Source organism: Vitis vinifera, chromosome 15 (assembly GCF_030704535.1).
Source record: "Vitis vinifera cultivar Pinot Noir 40024 chromosome 15, ASM3070453v1".
Lineage (NCBI taxonomy): Eukaryota > Viridiplantae > Streptophyta > Magnoliopsida > Vitales > Vitaceae > Vitis > Vitis vinifera.
Window position 1 is genome coordinate 14,962,368 of NC_081819.1, and position 18,687 is coordinate 14,981,054.

The 18,687-nt window shown below is 32.6% G+C and overlaps 1 protein-coding gene across 1 annotated transcript in view; it reads left to right on the forward strand.

Moving 5' to 3' along the window:
• Positions 1-3,841, forward strand: part of LOC100253028 (uncharacterized) — a 62,445-nt gene extending 58,604 nt beyond the window's left edge. The window contains exon 7 of the mRNA XM_010663101.3: positions 3,219-3,841. Coding sequence (XP_010661403.1) covers positions 3,219-3,605 — 387 coding nt within the window. The 3' untranslated portion in view covers positions 3,606-3,841. The remainder of the gene's footprint in view (positions 1-3,218) is intronic.
• Positions 3,842-18,687: the final 14,846 nt, after the last annotated feature.

Here is an 18,687-nt window from a genome sequence, read left to right on the forward strand (position 1 = left end):
ATAAGTCATTTTCTAATCGTAAACCATGATCAGGAAAATAAGAAATAGTCTCAACAAATGTTATATCAATACTGATAAAGTATTTCTGAGACACGGGATCAAAACATTTGTACCCTTTATGAGTTTTACAATATAAAAGAAAAATACACATTTGATGGATCGAGGATCAAGCTTGTCTTTATTTAGAGAAAAATTATGAACAAAGCAATACATCCAAAAACTCTAGGAGTGAGAGAAAATAGGGGACGATTAGGAAATAACATAGAATAAGACGTCTTTTGATGTAATATAGAAGTGGGTAAGTGATTTATCAAATAACTTGTAGTTAGAGTAGCATCTACTTAATAAGATTTTGGAACCCTCATATAAAACATAATAGAATGAGTAACATCCAACAAATAACAATGTTTCCTTTCACAAGCCCTCTTTTGTAGGGGTGTATAAACACACAAAAATTGATGGACAATCAATTTTCAGTACAAAAAAGGGAAAGAGAACGATCATTATATTCAAGAGCATTATCTAATCGAAGAATATCAATTGAAATATCAAACCAGTTTTTTATTTCTTGATAAAAAATTTCAATATATGAGATACTTTGGATCTTTTTTTAAGCAAAAATAACCAAGTGACTTGAGAACAATCATCAGTTAAACTAACGAAGTTCCGATATCCCTGAACATTAGAGGTGCGACATCGGTCCTAAACATTTGAATGAATTAAAGCAAAAGGACTAAGATTCCTATTATTAACTCTAGAGATAAAAGATAACAACTGGTGTTCGCCTAGTTCACATGACTTACACTGAACCGTATTTAACAACTTTTGAGACAATCTTACGGAATGTAACTGCTCAAAAGAAACATGACATAGTCTATAACACCATTAGAGAGGAGTAACAAATGAAGATAGAGTAGCACCATCTAACAATAAAGCCCATCTTGCTCAAGTCCTCCCCTAATCATCCTCTTTGTGTGGAGATCCTGAAAAACACAATGAGAAGGGAAAAAGATAACAGCACTATTAAATTTCTTAGTAAGCTTACTAATAGATAATAAAGTAATATGAAATTTTGGTACATATATAATAGAATTAAGTTTAAAAGATGAGGAGGGAATGGGATGAACCACTCCTTGACCAGGAACAAAAGAAAAAGATCCATCAATGAGAAGGACTAAGGACTTTCGAATCGTATGACATGAAACTTCAGAATCCTTAACTCAAGGGGAAGAAGACTGATCAGGAGTAAGACGAGCATGTATACCTGAATGTGCGAAGGTAGCAGTAGGAATATTGATGTTGGATCACAAGGACATCTCTAAAGACCATCAAAACTAGTTTGTTATAATCATCTAAAGATAAGGTAATACATTCCCTGCTACCACCTGCAGATCGAACAGGAGTAGGAACAACAACTCTACCATCAAAAGAGGAGGTAATTTGATTAGCCCATATAGGATGATCAAACTTATCCCAACATTATCAAATGTTTGATTATTCTTACAACAATGTGAGCATAGTCTGTCACTTCTACATTCGCCTCTGCCTTTGCCTCCTCGGCCTTGGCCTCGAATAAAAGGACCACCACTACCTTTTACTGTAGGCAAGTGCGGAAGTATCCTTTAATATCATTCCTAGATGAAAAGGACTGTAGATCAGTGTGTTGAAGTCAAACATAAATATTGCTGAGAGATGGTAACTTTTCATTAACAAGTATACTATGTTTAACCTTAACATATTCAAAATTAAGGTTAGAAAGAAATTTAGCAACCTAGAACTCTTCCCATTTGCCTTCTTGGAACCTTAATATCAACCAATAATGGTTGATATGCATTCCATTCCTCCCACATCCCTTTGAGGGATGCATAGTATTCACTCAGAGGTTTCCCATTATTCTTTTGCCCCAAAAATATCTACATACAGTTGCTAGATTCTCGAAGTATTTTTTTCTTGAGAGTACACCTCTTTAGTTGCATCTTATATCTACTCTGTAGTTTCTAGAAACATGAAATTAGTGCTAACATTGGGTTCCATATTGTAATCATGTTATTATCATGAATTCATCTTGTTGCCACTTATCGGAACTTTTAGATTCCTGTGGAGGAGGATCTTCCACGAGATTTTTTAGTTTTCCCTTTGTCCCAATATATACTCTCATGGCTTTAGCCCATTATAAACAATTAAGTTTCTTTTGCTTTATTGAAGTAATCTGAATACCAGCACTATCTCCAGATTTATGATCACTACTAGATGCCATACTTTGTTAATTATTGAAGAGATATTTGGAAACCTTAAGCACTAACACATACTTGCATCATAAAATACAACAAATTGCATAAGCACTAATGCTGGAGGTCACTGTAGCAAATCATTGTAGCGTCCTTTTAGTGGATCACCATAGTGTGTGTATTTTAGCACAACATTGTAGCACATTATTGTATTGTTTTAAGGCTAGGTTATTTATTTTTTAGGACTAGGGTTCTGGATCAAACTTACTCTAATGCCATGTTGAGTGAAAAGAAAAAATAATGTCTTATTCCACAAGAAAAGAGTACAAGGAATATATGTAGACTTTTTCAAAAAACAAAAAAACTAAACTACCCTTTAACAAATAACTACTAATAAATCTTTAATAGCTTTAAATCTCAAAATTACTTGCATTGATGATATGACTAAAAATAAATGTCAATACAATGTGAACTTTATGAAATTCAACATTTTCAGTGACCAGCTTATTAGAGAGAATTATCATCCTTTACACTTGGTTGAGTCTTGATATGGTGAGTTGAGTGACTTATGACTCAATTGAGTGAAGATCTTGTTTAGTTATTGTGAAGTCATCTTGATATGACTGAAAATAAATGTCAATACAATGTGAAATTTGTGAAATTCGACATTTTCGGTTACCAGCCTAGAGAGAAAATTATCATCCTTTACACTTGGTTGAGTTTTGATTTGGTCAGTTTAGTGACTTATGGCTCAATTGAGTGAAGATCTTGTTTAGTTGTTGTGAAGTTATCTTGATGCAACTGAGTTGTGTTAGCTCAGTCGACTGTCAATTTTCTAGAGCATGAATTTTAGTGTGGTGTATGCATGTTGCTAGAAACTAGAACTAGTTGGATAATTAATCCCATTGTTCTTAGGTTTTACTGTTTTAGGCACATAAGGTATTACTTTGAGTGGTTACGTAACATAATCATCATTTATTTGGGTTTCAGAGTTCCAATGGGACTGAAATCACTGATGACGAGAAGCTCCTTCATTCTGATTCAGAATTAACCAGAAGACTGAAATTTGAAGCCGTACTGAAATTACAGGAAGAAAATAGTGGCTTAATTGAGCCCAAAAAAAATGGTGTCATAGTTCCAGGTATGTTTCTTCAGCGGCCAATTGCACCACCTCCAGCTTTATCGGCCAAAGGACCCACCTCTGAGCAACAGCAGAGGGATGCTATAACTTTTTCTGAAACTAGCTCAAGTGGTTCCTCAAGTAGGGCTAGTACCAGTGAGCAGAGGAACCTTGGCATGAGAAGGCACAGGGTAAGAAATTCAAGAAAACCAGTCAAGCAGTGGGTTAAGAAAGATAATACTCCTCCTACAAACTAAACCAACAAATGGGCAGATTTTGAGTTCCCATCCCTCGGTTGTCACCTCAATAAGAAACATTTTTGTGCTCATATTTTATATATTTGGACCTATTCAACCTATTTCGATGCTTGGCCCGCTACATAATGTATATCAAGCTTGGAGTTGATAGGGAGATCTTTACATGAAAGAAGATTTGATACTACAACGATGTTTACACAAGATACAGATTTACAGAGAGAGCCTTGGTTGATCAAGCCCAATTTTCCTTTCCTCTCTTCCTCTTCCAGTGAGAAAAGGGTGTGTTCTTCATTTTACTATTATATATGTTTTTCTTTTGGGTAAGCTGGAAAGAATAATTATTAGGAAGACTCACTCATCTTAAGGATTTTTAGAGGATAATTTTACCCTTGAATATGTTTTCTATATTATTTATAAATAAATTTGAAATTGTCAAGACCCGAAAAAATTGCTTTTCACTTTTGAACAATCAAGTGACTGTTTAAAAATTTGCAAGTTTTTCTTCTTTTTTTTTTCCCAAAAAAAATGAGATTTTTTTAAAGAACCTTGTAAAAAAAAACAATTTTCAATATCTCATAAATAAAAATCATATCCTAATTATTATATTGTTTTATATATGAAACATACAATTAAAAACTTTGTTACCATAATAGAATGAATAATTATTTTTTACGAGCAATCGTCAATTGAATAATATATAAATATTCAATTGACTAACAAACACCTATTAAATGGAATAACTCACAATTATTCATTGGGTGATATAACACATGAGAAAATTAAATAAAAATAAATCAAATTATATTTTAATATATTGTAATGATAGTGTATTTATATTGTAAGTATAATGCATTTATATCATACTTATATTTCATTACAAAAGTAATAATTTTAAAAATGTTTATTCATACTCTATTGTTATTAACACATTGTATCAATATATTAGCAACATTCACCTAATGCATTGAAATTGTTTAATAATTTTTGTATATATATATATAAAACTACAAGTCTCATGAATTCAAATTAGTATTTCATTTGGTTTCATAAATTATTTATGATATAGATATGTTGTGAAATATGGTATTTTATAAATAAAAAAAATAGTATATTGTAATTTGATTTCAAATTAGTATTATTATTTTTATAAAAAATTTCAAAATTTTCCTAATTAGGTTTTATTGTAATGTAAGTAAATATATTGTAATTATAACATATTTTTGTTGTATTTGTATTTTATAATAAAAGTAATAATCTTGAAGATCACTTTTTATACCTTATTAATATTCAACATATCAAATATATTAATATCATCCACTAGATGCATTGAGAAAAAAAAATGATTAAACATTTTCCATCATTTTCTTATTCTTTTTAGATAATCTGAATGAAAAATTAAACATTTTATCTTCTTTGAATTTAATACAAAAACATAATTTATCAATTTAAAATTATATATATATATATATATATATATGAAAAAATCATCATTTTTATTGTATAATTATAAAACTTATTTTTTTCTTAATAAAATTAAAGATTAGAATAAAAAATGTCAATAATTACAATAAATGTGGACCCACGCACCATAAATGTTTTGACAAATAAAGTGAAAGACTTTAAATGTTTTGAATTTTAAAAGTTTTAGTTCAAGGATAGTTTTGGTATTTAAACTTATTAAAATCCTCCCCAAGAATTATTAGAAGAGACCACCATTTCAATTATTCTAGCCCACCTCACCCTATGGGGTAATTCTCCCTTTTTTTTCCAAATAATAGAACCGTATTTATATGCTGTATGCTGGTATATACAATGGTGCATGGAACCAGAGGATGTTTAGCAGCAGGGGTTTCATTCTTGATAAAATCATAATGAATTTGAATGGTAGGAGTGATGAGGACATAATCCTAGGCTTGGCAGATGATAGTCAATAAGCTTGGTTGTTGGTGATGTTGCCGCCCATGATGAATTGTGTACCTGTGGTTAGTATCATAGAAAGATGGTCGGTTCAAATTTGCACTAAAAAAGATCTAGGATTTGGGAGGACGGCCGGTGATTTGATTGTGACAATAAGGGATTGTGAGAACCAAATGTAACAGGACCACAGCAAGGGAAAAAATTTAAAATTTTCACCTGTCGGTCTGATATTTTATTGTACAAACATAGGAGTCTTAATAGAAAGGGGAATCCATATATCGAGATTTGATCTTCCAGTGGAGAGAGTTTGAATTTTACTCTGGAATTAGGTGCCACCATTTATGAGCCATTATGCATGTAGTATTTTGTTTTGGTGGGGAGCAATCAATGCATCTCTCTCTCTCTCTCTCTCTCTCTCTCTCTCTCTCTGCACTGCATCATTCAAGCTCACTATCACTTTTGTCAGTGACCTCTCTCTCTCTCTCTCTCTCTCTCTCTCTGCACTGCGTCATTCAAGCTCACTATCACTTTTGTCAGTGACCTCTCCCTCTGTCGCTCTCTCCATGCCTCATTCAAGCTCACTATCACCTTTGTCAGTGACCAACCATGATGCAATGTGTCTGAGGCCCTCCGGTCTGGCTAAAGCACAAAAGGGTTTTTTTTTTTGGACACCTAGAGAAAAAACCCCAAGATTTAAGTGGTGTGATATATATAATTTTAGTTCTAGTACTTTCATTTGTTTTTGCTTTTGTATTTTTAATCTCTTTCGGGTGTAACAATATTTAATGCTATAAATCTCATTGTACATATTTAATGGTTTTGATTTTTTCTTTGATAGAAATCACTATCATATGTTAGCATTTTTTTTATTATTATTATTAAAAGGGATAATTGAATCTCTTTTCACATACGACGTGTTTGATGTACGGAGAATGAGAATGAATATTTTGTTTTCATTCTTATTCCTTCTTAAATATGAATGAATTTGATCATTCTAATTCATATATTTGGATGCATATAAGAATGCAAGGTTGAAATGATAATTTGTTTTCATTTTAATTAAGCAGAAATGGGAATGAAAATAGAAAAAAAAAAAAAAGAAATAAATTCTCAATGATATTCATGTATATGGTTTAATCTTTTTTTTTTTTTTTTCATTTGGAAAAAATCTTTGAGAGTTTTTTTTTTCTAAATAATAAAAACTTATTTGGTTGTGTGATTTAAAAAAGGAAAAAAAAAATTGTTTTTAAAAATTTATACCACTATTTGGTTAATGTTTTTTAGAAAGTTTTTAAAAATAAAATAAAATAGAGAATTGTACTTATGATATTTTTCATTAGAGAAAATAAATTTGATTTCAAATCAAGGGAGATTTTGTATTGGATTTATTAATAAGTTTATTAACTTTAAAAAATAATTTAAAACTCAAAAAATATATGTTATTGTTAGCCCAAGGGTTCTCCTAATCAGGTTTTGATGATAATAAACCATGGTTAAGTTACTAATTGGTTTGAATTGTAAAGAATCCCAAGTATTAATTTGGAAATTCATCAAATGACCTAATGGATGCAAGATCAAGACTTTTGGAAAACCTTTAATCATAGGAAACAAATGTAAGATGAATGCATGGGTGCACTTAGGTTTTACATATCATTTCATGCATTTTTGAAAAACTTGGTTTATTATTTAAAGTCACTATTTCATTAAAACTCGAGTTTTATCAAATGTACCCCAGGCAAATTGTTTCAAAATTGGCATATTAATTTACCTAAAGACCTTGCTTAAGCGTTAGAAGAGAAAAGAATAAAAAAAGATAGGTTTTCAAGCCCAAAATGGTGAACCGGTCATGGCACTGGCCAACCGGCTCAACCGGCTAGGGTACCGGTCAACCGGTTCCTTTTGCCCGGTCGACGAGTGTAAAAAACACTCTCTTTCTTCCAGTAGTCTTTCCTTCCCGATCGAGTTCCGGTCGAAGTTTGGTCGAAGCAACGGTAAGCTGCCAAAGTATTAAATGCTCCAATGGCTAGTGATCCAGTCAACCCCCAACTCGACCGGTTGAGGTTGTTTTTTGTTTTTCTTGGCTCCCAAGGTTAAAAACCTATAAATAGAAAACTCCCCTTCATTTATGAGATATAGAACACATGCATTTACTTGTTTACCCACTTGTTCTTGCCTTAAAGACTCTCATTTCTTTCTTGGTGCATTAAATCTTTACTTGCATATCATTTAGTGCATCTTTGTGATTCATCTTAGCTTTGATTTGTATTTGAGTTATTATTGAGCTAGGTTGAGAGAAGTTCATTCTTGTAAATTGAGTGTTAAAGCCTTCAAATGAGTTGAATCTTGAAGAGATTGTGTAAGAGCCCATTGGAGCTGGAATCCAAGTGTAAAGGAGATTAGTTCAAGCTAGTGGAACCCTCACTCGGTTAGGAGCTTGAGGAGAGTGGACATAGGCAAGGAAGTGTCGAACCACTATAAAATCCGAGTTTGATTTTTCTAACTCTATTTACTTGCTTCTATTGTGCTTAAATTTATTGTGTTTAAAAAGAATTTTTAAAAACCCAATTCACCCTCACTCTTGGGTGTTTTTCTCATTTAAGATTAGCCTTTATTTTCTCAATTGGTATCAGAGTTAAGCCTCTTGTTTAAGACTTAATCATCTAGGAGGAAATGACTATTCCATCAAGCTCATCTCACATTGAAAGTTTTGCAAAAAAATAGACCTCTATTTTTTACGGGAACTGACTATTCCTATTGGAAAACTAAAATGACTTGGTTTTTACAATCAATCGATTTAAACGTATGGAACGTCATTGAAGATGACCCAACTTTTCCTTTAAAACTAGTTGATGGAGTCATGGTTCCAAAACCCAAGCAAGAATGGAATGAGCTTAATAGAAGAAATTTTCAATTAAATGCTAAGGTCGTTTACACTTTGCAATGCTCTATGGATAGAAATGAATATAATAGAATATGTCAATGCAAATCGGCTAAAGAAATTTGGAGATTGCTTGAAATAACTCATGAAGGAACAAATCAAGTGAAAGAGTCAAAAATCAATTTACTTGTTCATAGCTATGAATTGTTTTTCATGAAAGAAAATGAGACTATTGTTGAGATGATCACTAGGTTCGCCAACATTGTCAATGGTCTTGAAGCATTGACAAAGACCTACAAGGAATTCGAAAAGGTGATGAAGATCTTGAGGTCACTCCCATCAAAGTGGCATACAAAGGTCACCACAATTCAAGAAGTTAAAGACTTGACCAAGCTACCTATGGAGGAGCTCATAGGGTCATTAATGACATATGAGATCAATTTGACAAAGAAGCAACAAGAAGGTGAAGACAAAAAGAAGAAGAGTATAGCTCCCAAAGCTACAACCAAGGAAGAAGAAGAAGTTGAAAACGAAAAACCAAGTGAAGAAGATGATGATTTAGCCTTCATCACAAGAAAGTTCAACAAATTCATGAGGGGTGAAAGATTTAGAGGAAGAAGGTTCACTTCTAGAAGAGACTTTTCAAAAAAAGAATCTTCATCTCATGGTGACAAGAAGAAATGGGAAGAGAAAAGAGATTTGGTGTGTTTCAAATGCAAGAAACCGAGACACATTAAATATGATTGTCCTCTCTACAAAAGTGAAGCCAAGAGGAGGATGAAGAAGACAGTGATGGCCACTTGGAGTGAAAATGAAGAATCCCCCAAAGAAGAAAAGAAGAAAGAAGTGGCAAACATGTACTTCATGGTAATAGATGAACTTGATGAGGTAAACTCTAACCTTAGTGATGAAGATATACATGATGTTTTTGAATAATTGTATGAGGATTTTGAAAAACTTAGTTTGAAAAATATTTCCCTTAAAAAGAAAATTCAACTTGAAAAAGAACTTGGAAAAGTAAAAGAGAAATTTTCAAAAGTTGAAATTTCTAAAACTCATTTTGAAAAAGAAAATGAGATTTTGAGAAAAAAAAAAAATGAATGGTTGACCTCCTCTCTTTCAATATTTTCTTGTAGACAAAAATCCTTTGAAATAATTCTAGTTAGCCAAAAATGTGTTTTTGACAAACAAAGGCTAGGATTCAAGTCTTTAAAAAATCAAAAGTATTTTAAAAACTATTTTGTAAAGGAATGCACAAGTGCAAGTCCTTCCATTACTTGCAACTTTTGTGGAAGAGGAGGGCACATTAGTAGTACATGTCCTTTAAAAAATGATTCTCAAAAGAATTCAAATGCAAAAGCTAAAAAGATTTGGATTGAAAAATCCAAGGTCACTAACCCTTAAGGACCCAAAAAGATATGGGTACCTAAATCAACTTGAGTTTTATGTTGTAGGGTTCAAAGAAGGATAAGTGGTTCTTGGATAGTGGATGCTCAAGACACATGACCGGAGATGAATCCAAGTTTGCTTTCCTTACAAAGAAAAATGAAGGATATGTTACCTTTGGAGACAATGCAAAAAAAAGGATCATTGGTCAAGGTAACATTGGTAATGACACATCCTCTCTTATTGAAAATGTTTTATTAGTAGATGGTTTAAAACATAACCTTTTAAGTATTAGTCAACTTTGTGACAAAGGTTTTAAAGTGATTTTTGAAGCATCTCATTGCATCATCAAGGATATTCAAAATGATAAAACCATCTTCATGGGCCATAGATGTGATAATGTTTACACTATAAATATTTCAAAATATGATGGCCATGATAGATGCTTTTCAAACATGCATGATCAAAGTTGGTTGTGGTATAGGAGGTTAGGACATGCTAACATGGACCTCATTTCCCAACTTAACAAAGATGAACTTGTTAGAGGCTTTCCCAAAATAAATTTTCAAAAAGATAAAGTTTGTGAAGCTTGTCAAGTGGGAAAGCAAATGAAAAACTCTTTAAAAAACAAAAACTTCATTTCCACATCTAGGCTACTTGAGTTGTTGCATATGAATTTATTTGGTCCCTCTAGGACACTAAGTCTTGGAGAAAAGTCTTATGCATATGTTATTGTGGATGACTTCTCTAGATACACATAGGTCTTGTTTTTAAGTCAAAATAATGAAGCCTTTTATGAGTTTTCAAAGTTTTGTAATAAGGTTCAAAATGAAAAAGGTTTTACAATTACTTGTATAAAAAGTGATCATGGAGAGAATTTGAAAATATTGATTTTGAAGAGTATTGCAATGAGCATAGAATTAACCACAATTTTTCGGCTCCTAGAACTCCTCAACAAAATGGGGTAGTTGAAAGGAAAAATAAAACTCTTCAAGAAATGGCAAGAACCATGCTAAATGAAAATAATTTACCAAAATATTTTTGGGCCGAAGCGGTTAACACTTCTTGTTATGTTTTAAATAGAATATTATTGAGGCCCATTCTTAAGAAAACTCCCTATGAGTTTTGGAAAAACAAGAAACCCAACATTAGCTATTTCAAAGTCTTTGGGTGCAAATGTTTTATATTAAACACCAAAGACAATCTTGGAAAATTTGACGCAAAATCGAATGTTGGAATTTTCCTTGGTTACTCAACTTCAAATAAAGCTTTTAGAGTTTTTAACAAAAGAACCATGGTTGTAGAGGAATCCATCTATATTATTTTTTATGAATCTAACAATTCTCTCCAAGAAAGAGAGAGTTTTGATGATGATTTAGGTTTGGAGACCTCCATGGGAAAATTGCAAATTGAAAATAGAAGACAACAAGAAGAAATTAGAGAGGATCCCAAGAAAGAAGAATCATCATTGTCACTCCCCCTCAACAAGTGCAAGGTGAATCAAGCCAATACTTTCCTAAAAATTGGAAGTTTGTCATCAATCACCCCAAAGATCAAATTATAGGTAATCCATCTAGTGAGGTAAGAACTAGATCCTCTCTTAGAAACATTTGCAATAATCTTGCTTTTATCTCTCAAATTGAGCCTAAAAATATAAATGATGCTTTAGATGATGAAAATTGGATGATTGTTATGCAAGAAGAGTTAAATCAATTTGAAAGAAGTGAAGTATGAGAATTAGTACCAAGACCTTCAAATCAAAGTGTTATTGGAACTAGATGGGTTTTTAGAAATAAAATGGATGAAAATGACATAATTGTTAGAAATAAAGCAAGAATGGTAGCCCAAGGTTTTAATCAAGAAGAATGGATAGATTATGAAGAAACCTTTGCCCCCGTAGCTAGGTTGGAAACCATTAGGATGCTACTTGCCTTTGCATATTTTAAAGACTTTGTTTTATATCAAATGGATGTGAAAAGTGTTTTTTTAAATGGCTTTATAAATGAAGAAGTATATGTTAAACAACCACTCGATTTTCAAAGTTTTAACTTTCCTAACCATGTTTTTAAACTTAAAAAGACACTTTATGGTTTGAAACAAGCACCTAGAGCATGGTATGAAAGATTGAGTAAATTTCTTTTGAAAAAGGGTTTTAAAATGGGAAAAATTGACACAACTCTTTTCATAAAGACCAAAGAAAATGATATGCTCTTAGTTCAAATATATGTTGATGATATTATTTTTGGTGCTACTAATGTCTCTTTGTGAAGAATTTTCTAAGTGCATTCATAGTGAGTTTGAAATGAGCATGATGGGAGAACTCAACTTCTTTCTTAGACTTCAAATCAAGCAACTAAAGGAAGGAACTTTCATCAATCAAACAAAGTATATAAGAGATCTTCTCAAAAGGTTCAACATGGAAGAAGCCAAAACAATGAAGATTCCATTGAGCTCATCCATCAAGCTTGATAAGGATGAGAAAGGTAAATCCATTGACTTTATTATGTATAGAGATATGATTGGTTCTTTACTATATTTGACGGCTAGTAGACCTGACATTATGTATAGTATATGCTTGTGTGCTAGATTTCAATTTTGTCCTAAAGAATCTCACTTAACTGTCGTAAAAAGAATTCTCGGATATTTGAAAGGGACAATGAACTTAGGCTTATGGTATCCTAAGAGTGATAACTTTGAATTAATTGGATTTTCGAATGTCGCTTTTGCCGGTTGTAAGGTTGAAAGAAAAATCACTAGTGACACTTGTCATTTCTTAGGACACTCACTTGTTTCATGGCATAGTAAGAAGCAAAATTTGGTAGCTTTGTTAACGAAGAAAACCGAATACATAGTGGTCGATTTATGTTGTGCACAAATCCTTTGGATGAAACAAACACTTAGTAATTTTGATTTATCTTTTGAGCATGTTCCTATTAAATGTGATAATACTAGTGCAATAAGTATATAAAAAAAAATCTCGTGCAACACTCTAGGACTAAGGATATAGAGATTAGACATTATTTTCTTAGAGACCATGCACAAAAGGGTGACATAACACTTGAATTTGTAAGCACAAAAGATCAACTTGCTGATATCTTTACAAAACCTCTAAGTGAAGAACAATTTGTTGATATTAGAAGACAACTATGGGTGATTTCTTTATGATTTAATGATTGCTTAATGAATTCTTGATGAATATACCTTCTGATTGCATGAATTTCATGTCATATGCATCATATGGACGTATACTTAGATAAATGGTCAAATTTTGACCAAAAATCAAAATTTCCTTGGCATTGGGCATAAAAAATTGGGGATTTCAATTGAAAATGATAGGGGGAGGATCACAAAACAAGAAAATGCACAAAATTTTGAAATATCAAAACGCTGACCAAGTTGATCACGTTGACCAGGCAATCGACCAGTTCATCAGGATTGGGGTTTTTAAGTGACTCTCGCCCTTCAGTTTCTCCATTGTTCTTCTCCATTTCTTCAGGGCTTTTTTTTTTTTTTTTTGGTTTCTAGAGACGATTTTGAGCAAGGTTTGGACCGATTGAAGGCTTTGGATTGGATTTCTAGGAAGATTGGAGGCTAGGGTTTCAGTTTTGAACCGCATTATCTTCCTCCCGCACGCCTAGGGTTTCGATTGTGCTCATTTTTCTCTCTACTTGTCCTTTCTTCATTGTTTCGGTATTTTTCATGGCTCCTATGAGAGAGTCGGCTGCCTCTAGGGCACAAGGCAAGAGCCTAGCTGAGTCGTCTCAACCTTCTCAACCGGAAGCTCATCGAAAGGCGAGATTTGACATCGTCTTATTAAGCTCCGTGGAGGATTATCAACGGTACAAGCAACACTTTGCTTAGAGGAAAGTAGTTCCAGGAAGAAATATCAATTTCTCCCAATTCCAGCATTTCGGGTTTGAAAGCCTTTTTAGTAGGATGGGTTGGCTGCCCATGGTGACTATTTCTGAGCCAATTTTCTTGACTTTGGTGCGAGCATTTTATTCGAGGGCAACTTGTGGCATTAGTGGCCCGATTATTTCCCCTATTAGAGGAATCGAGATCCGTCTGGACCCAGAGAGCATCTGCTGCATTTTTTATATTGCTCCGGTTGGACTCAGGGTGTACAAGTCCAAGATTTGGCCCACTATGCCGGGATTCGAACCTAGAGAGGTTGTTTAAAGGATTTGCGGACTTGCAGACGCCTAGGGGATGGGCAAACCCTCGGCCCATAGCTTGACCGTGATCAGTAGAGTACTACACCACATGATATGTTCCATCCTTTTGCCATGAGGTAAACACCGAGACGAGGTCTCTTACTATGAGGTAGTCCTTATTGACTCTGTTCTGATTGAGAAACGGATCCACTTGTACTTGATGATGATGCACTATTTTTGAGCCGATTTTCTTGACTCCGATGCGAGCATTTTATTCGAGGGTGACTTATGGCATTGGCGGCCCGTTTATTTCCACTGTTAGAGAAATCAAGATTCGTCTGGACCCGAAGAGCATCTGCCGCATTTTCAATATCGCTCCGGTTGGACTCAAGGTGTACGTGTCCAATATTTGGCCCACTATACTGGGATTCAAGCTTATAGAGGTTGTTTAGAGGATCTGCGGACTTGCGGACGCTTAGGGGATGGGCAAACCCTCGACCCACATCTTGACTGTGATTAGTAGAGTACTACACCACATGATATGATCCATCATTTTACCACAGGACGGACATCGAGACGAGGTCTCTTACTATGAGGCATTCCTTAGTGACTCCGTTCTGACTGGGAGACGAATCCACTTGGCAAACCCTCGGCCTATAACTTGACCGTGATCAGCAGCGTATTACACCACATGATATGCTCCATCTTTCTACCACGGGGCAGACACCGAGATGAGGTCCTTTACTATGAGACATTCCTTATTGCAAGAGCAGGACACGCGTACTCCCTTATGGCCGCTTCCTCACCAGAGTATTCAAGGATGTTGGCGTTGACTTGGGTAGAGAGACAGACTTTAAGGCTCCCAATGCTTATGATACGTATGATGAGCAGTCCATGGGGTGGCTGAAATTTGAGAAGGTTCCCGATGGTTCTTGGGTTAGGCGAGCAGAGAGACCACTAACACAGGCCCGGGGACAGGGACAGACACATCTTGGAGTAGAGGAAGAGGTTGAGATACGAGAAATGGAGGGTGGAGTAGATTCTCAAAGTGGCTATCGGTAAAGATAGCCCGAGCTTGACATTCCTCTACTCCAATAAGAGGGTGTTCAGTTTGAGGCCACATTTTCTGAGCCGATGATCTTTGAGCCAACTTATACAGTGGAACCATATTCTCAGCCATCATTCACTAAGTCTCCTCACACAGAGATACCACTTCATCAGACACCTCACACTCCTGATCATGCTCCTTGGATGGATATATCTGCTTAGATTAGCTCTCTAGGCATTCGCATGGAGGAGCTTGTTATAGTCAGAGATACTCAGTTCTACTCCATGGAGGATCGCATGGATTAGTATCAAGTTGGCTTCACCTCTCGATTTGAGTGTATTGAGGATCACATGGATTAGCAGCAAGCTGGCTTCACCTCTCAGTTTGAGTATCTGCAGTAGAGGATTAAGCGCATTGAGGATCGCTTGGAGAGTCAGCATGAAGAGATGATGGCTTACCTATGCTCCGTGTTTCCACCTCCACCTCCTCAACCTTGATTTCATAGAGACCCCATTTGTTCTTTTTTGATGTTGCCAAAAATGGGAGATGTCTAGGATCTAGGAGACTTACATGCATATCATTGTCATATCAGTTGTTTGGATCGTATATATGATAGGCTTATATGTTTCATGTACATTTGACTTATATATGATATGCTTATATGTTTCATGACTTACATTATTTCTTATTGAAAATTCATTTTCTCTAGCATGTCTTGATTATCTTGGTTTTTAACTTCATAAATTTTGATTGATTGATCCATGATTGGTTTGAGGAGGAGATTTTTCTTCTCCTAGATAACCAAGGTTTGTCATCATAAAAAAAAGGGAGATTGTTAGTCCAAGGGTTCTCCTAATCAGGTTTTAATGATAACAAACCATGGTTAAGTTACTAATTGGTTTGAATTGTAAAGAATCCCAAGTATTAATTTGGAAATTCATCAAATGACCTAATGAATGCAAGATCAAGACTTTTGGAAAACCTTTAATCATAGGAAACAAATGTAAGATGAATGCATGGGTGCACTTAGGTTTTACATATCATTTCATGCATCTTTGAAAAACTTAGTTTATTATTTAAAGTCACTATTTCATTAAAACCCGAGTTTTATCAAATATACCTTAGACAAATTGTTTCAAAATTGGCATATTAATTTACCTAAAGACCTTGCTTAAGTGTTAGAAGAGAAAAGAATAGAAAAATATAGGTTTTCGGACCCAAAATGGTGAACTGGTCGTGGCACTGGCCAACCGGCTCAACCGGCTAAGGTACTGGTCGACCAGTTCCCTTTGTGTGGTCGAGGTCCGGTCGAGGAGTGTAAAAAACACACTATCTCTTCTAGTAGCCTTTCCTTCTCTGTCGAGTTTCGATCGAAGTCCGATTGAAGCAATAGTAACCTGCCAAAGCATTAAATGCTCCAACGGCTAGTGATCCGGTCGACCCCCAACTCGACCGGTTGAGGCTGCTTTTTGTTTTTCTTGGCTCCCGAGGTTAGAAACTTATAAATAGTGAGCTCTACTTCATTTATGAGATATAGAACATCTACATTTACTTGTCTACCGACTTGTTCTTGCCTTAAAAACTCTCATTTCTTTCTTGGTGCATTAAATCTTCACTTGCATATCCTTTAGTGCACCTTTGTGATTCATCCTAACTTTGATTTGTACTTGAGCTATTATTGAGCTAGGTTAAGAGAAGTTCATTCTTGCCTTAAATCCTTCAAGTGAGTTGAATCTTGAAGAGATTGTGTAAGAGTCCATTGGAGCTGCAATCCAAGTGTAAAGGAGATTAGAAGCTTGGTTGAAACTTCAAGCTATTGGAATCCTCACTCGATTAGGAGCTTAAGGAGAGTGGACGTAGGCAAGGAAGTATTGAACCACTATAAAATCCGAGTTTGATTTCTCTAATTCTATCTCTATTTACTTGCTTCTATTGTGTTTAAATTTATTGTGTTTAAAAAGAATTTTTAAAAACCTAATTCCCCCCTCCCCTTTTTTTGGGTGTTTTTCTCATTTAAGATTAACCTTTATTTTCTCAGTTATGACTATGAAAAATAATAAATATAATTCATGCTTTTAATAAATCTTGTAATTTTTAAGACTAATTTGAAATTAAAAAATTGATTAATTAATTATAAATAAAATAAAATAATTCAAAATGTCATCTTCATAATTGAGTAATAATATGCATATAATGAAAAATTTAGCTCATTTATACCTTAAAAATTAAATTTTATTTGTTTTTATATTCATTTAAAATATAATAGTTTTAGCAATTATTAATTTTGAATAATTATTCTTTATTTTTAACAAAATAAATTAATTATGCTTTTATAAGATGTTAATATCCATAGTTTATAATATTTATAAAATCATATAAATAGAATTAAAAATTATTAATTTTGAATTATTATTAAGGAAAAGTGGGTTTTGATTCACTAATTAAAAAACTAGAGAAAAAGAACATCAACTTTTATAAATCAGTTTTATTTTCATCTATTTAAAGATATTTTAAAATAAAGGATGATTTCATAAGTCACATATTTATTTCTTGAAATGACGTTTTACTTGTCACAATAATATCATCAATTGACGATATTTTTTAATCAATTAAAATAAAAAAATTGAAAAATATAATTAAAATTTAAAAAAATTAAATCTAAAAATAGAAAAATAAAATATTAATTTTCACTTTGTTAAATGATACTAGAAGAAAATATAGATATCAAGAAATAAGTTTTTAATTTTTTTGGTTTTAATTGTATTTAATTTTTAAGTATTTTAGTTTAATTTTTTAAAATTTATTATTTTATTATTGATGCTAACAAATAAATTTTTTATTGAATTTTATTAAAAAAGAAAAAAAGAAAAAGATGAGTATATTTATATAATACAGTATTTAAAATTATTATTAATTAGCGAATTAGAAATATTTTATTTATCACTTGAGGATGCGGAAGAATTTTTCCAAAATGATTTGTATATGATATTATATAATAAATAATATATTATTTTTAAGATATTTTTATCAAATTAAAATGATAAATTAATTTTTTAATAATTTTATTTAATATTATCTAGTAAAAGAGTATTTTAGGAAATGAATATCTTACTTACAGAAAAATGTATATATTTTATAATATTTTTAAATAAATGAATATATAATTGATTTATAAAAGTTGAAGTTTTTATTTATTTATTTATATTTTATCAAATTGATGAGTCAAAACCAACTTTTCCCAAAAATATATTATTTTTAAATAATTTTATTTATTTAAAATAAAAATTATTTTTGAGCTACAAATTTAATTTTTTTAAAACAAGATTTTTTGTATTTTAAAATAAGTAATATATAAAATTGAAAAAACAATATATATATATATATATATATATATATATATATATATATATATATATATATATATGTATGTTTGTATATTAACTTACTATTATTATATATCTAGATTAGTAATATTTTTTAAGAAAATTATTTTATAAGGATATGAAATTTAATGCTAATATTTGGTTCTTTGATAGAATAAGAATGGGAGTGGAAAGCATATTCCACTTATTTGAATGTAAATTTCAAAATGTCATTCAAAATTCTAACTAATAGCTTTTCGAAATCCTTCTCATATCCCATTGATATCCATTGTTCCCATCCTAATTACTTATTTTGCTAAACAAAAATAGATTAAAA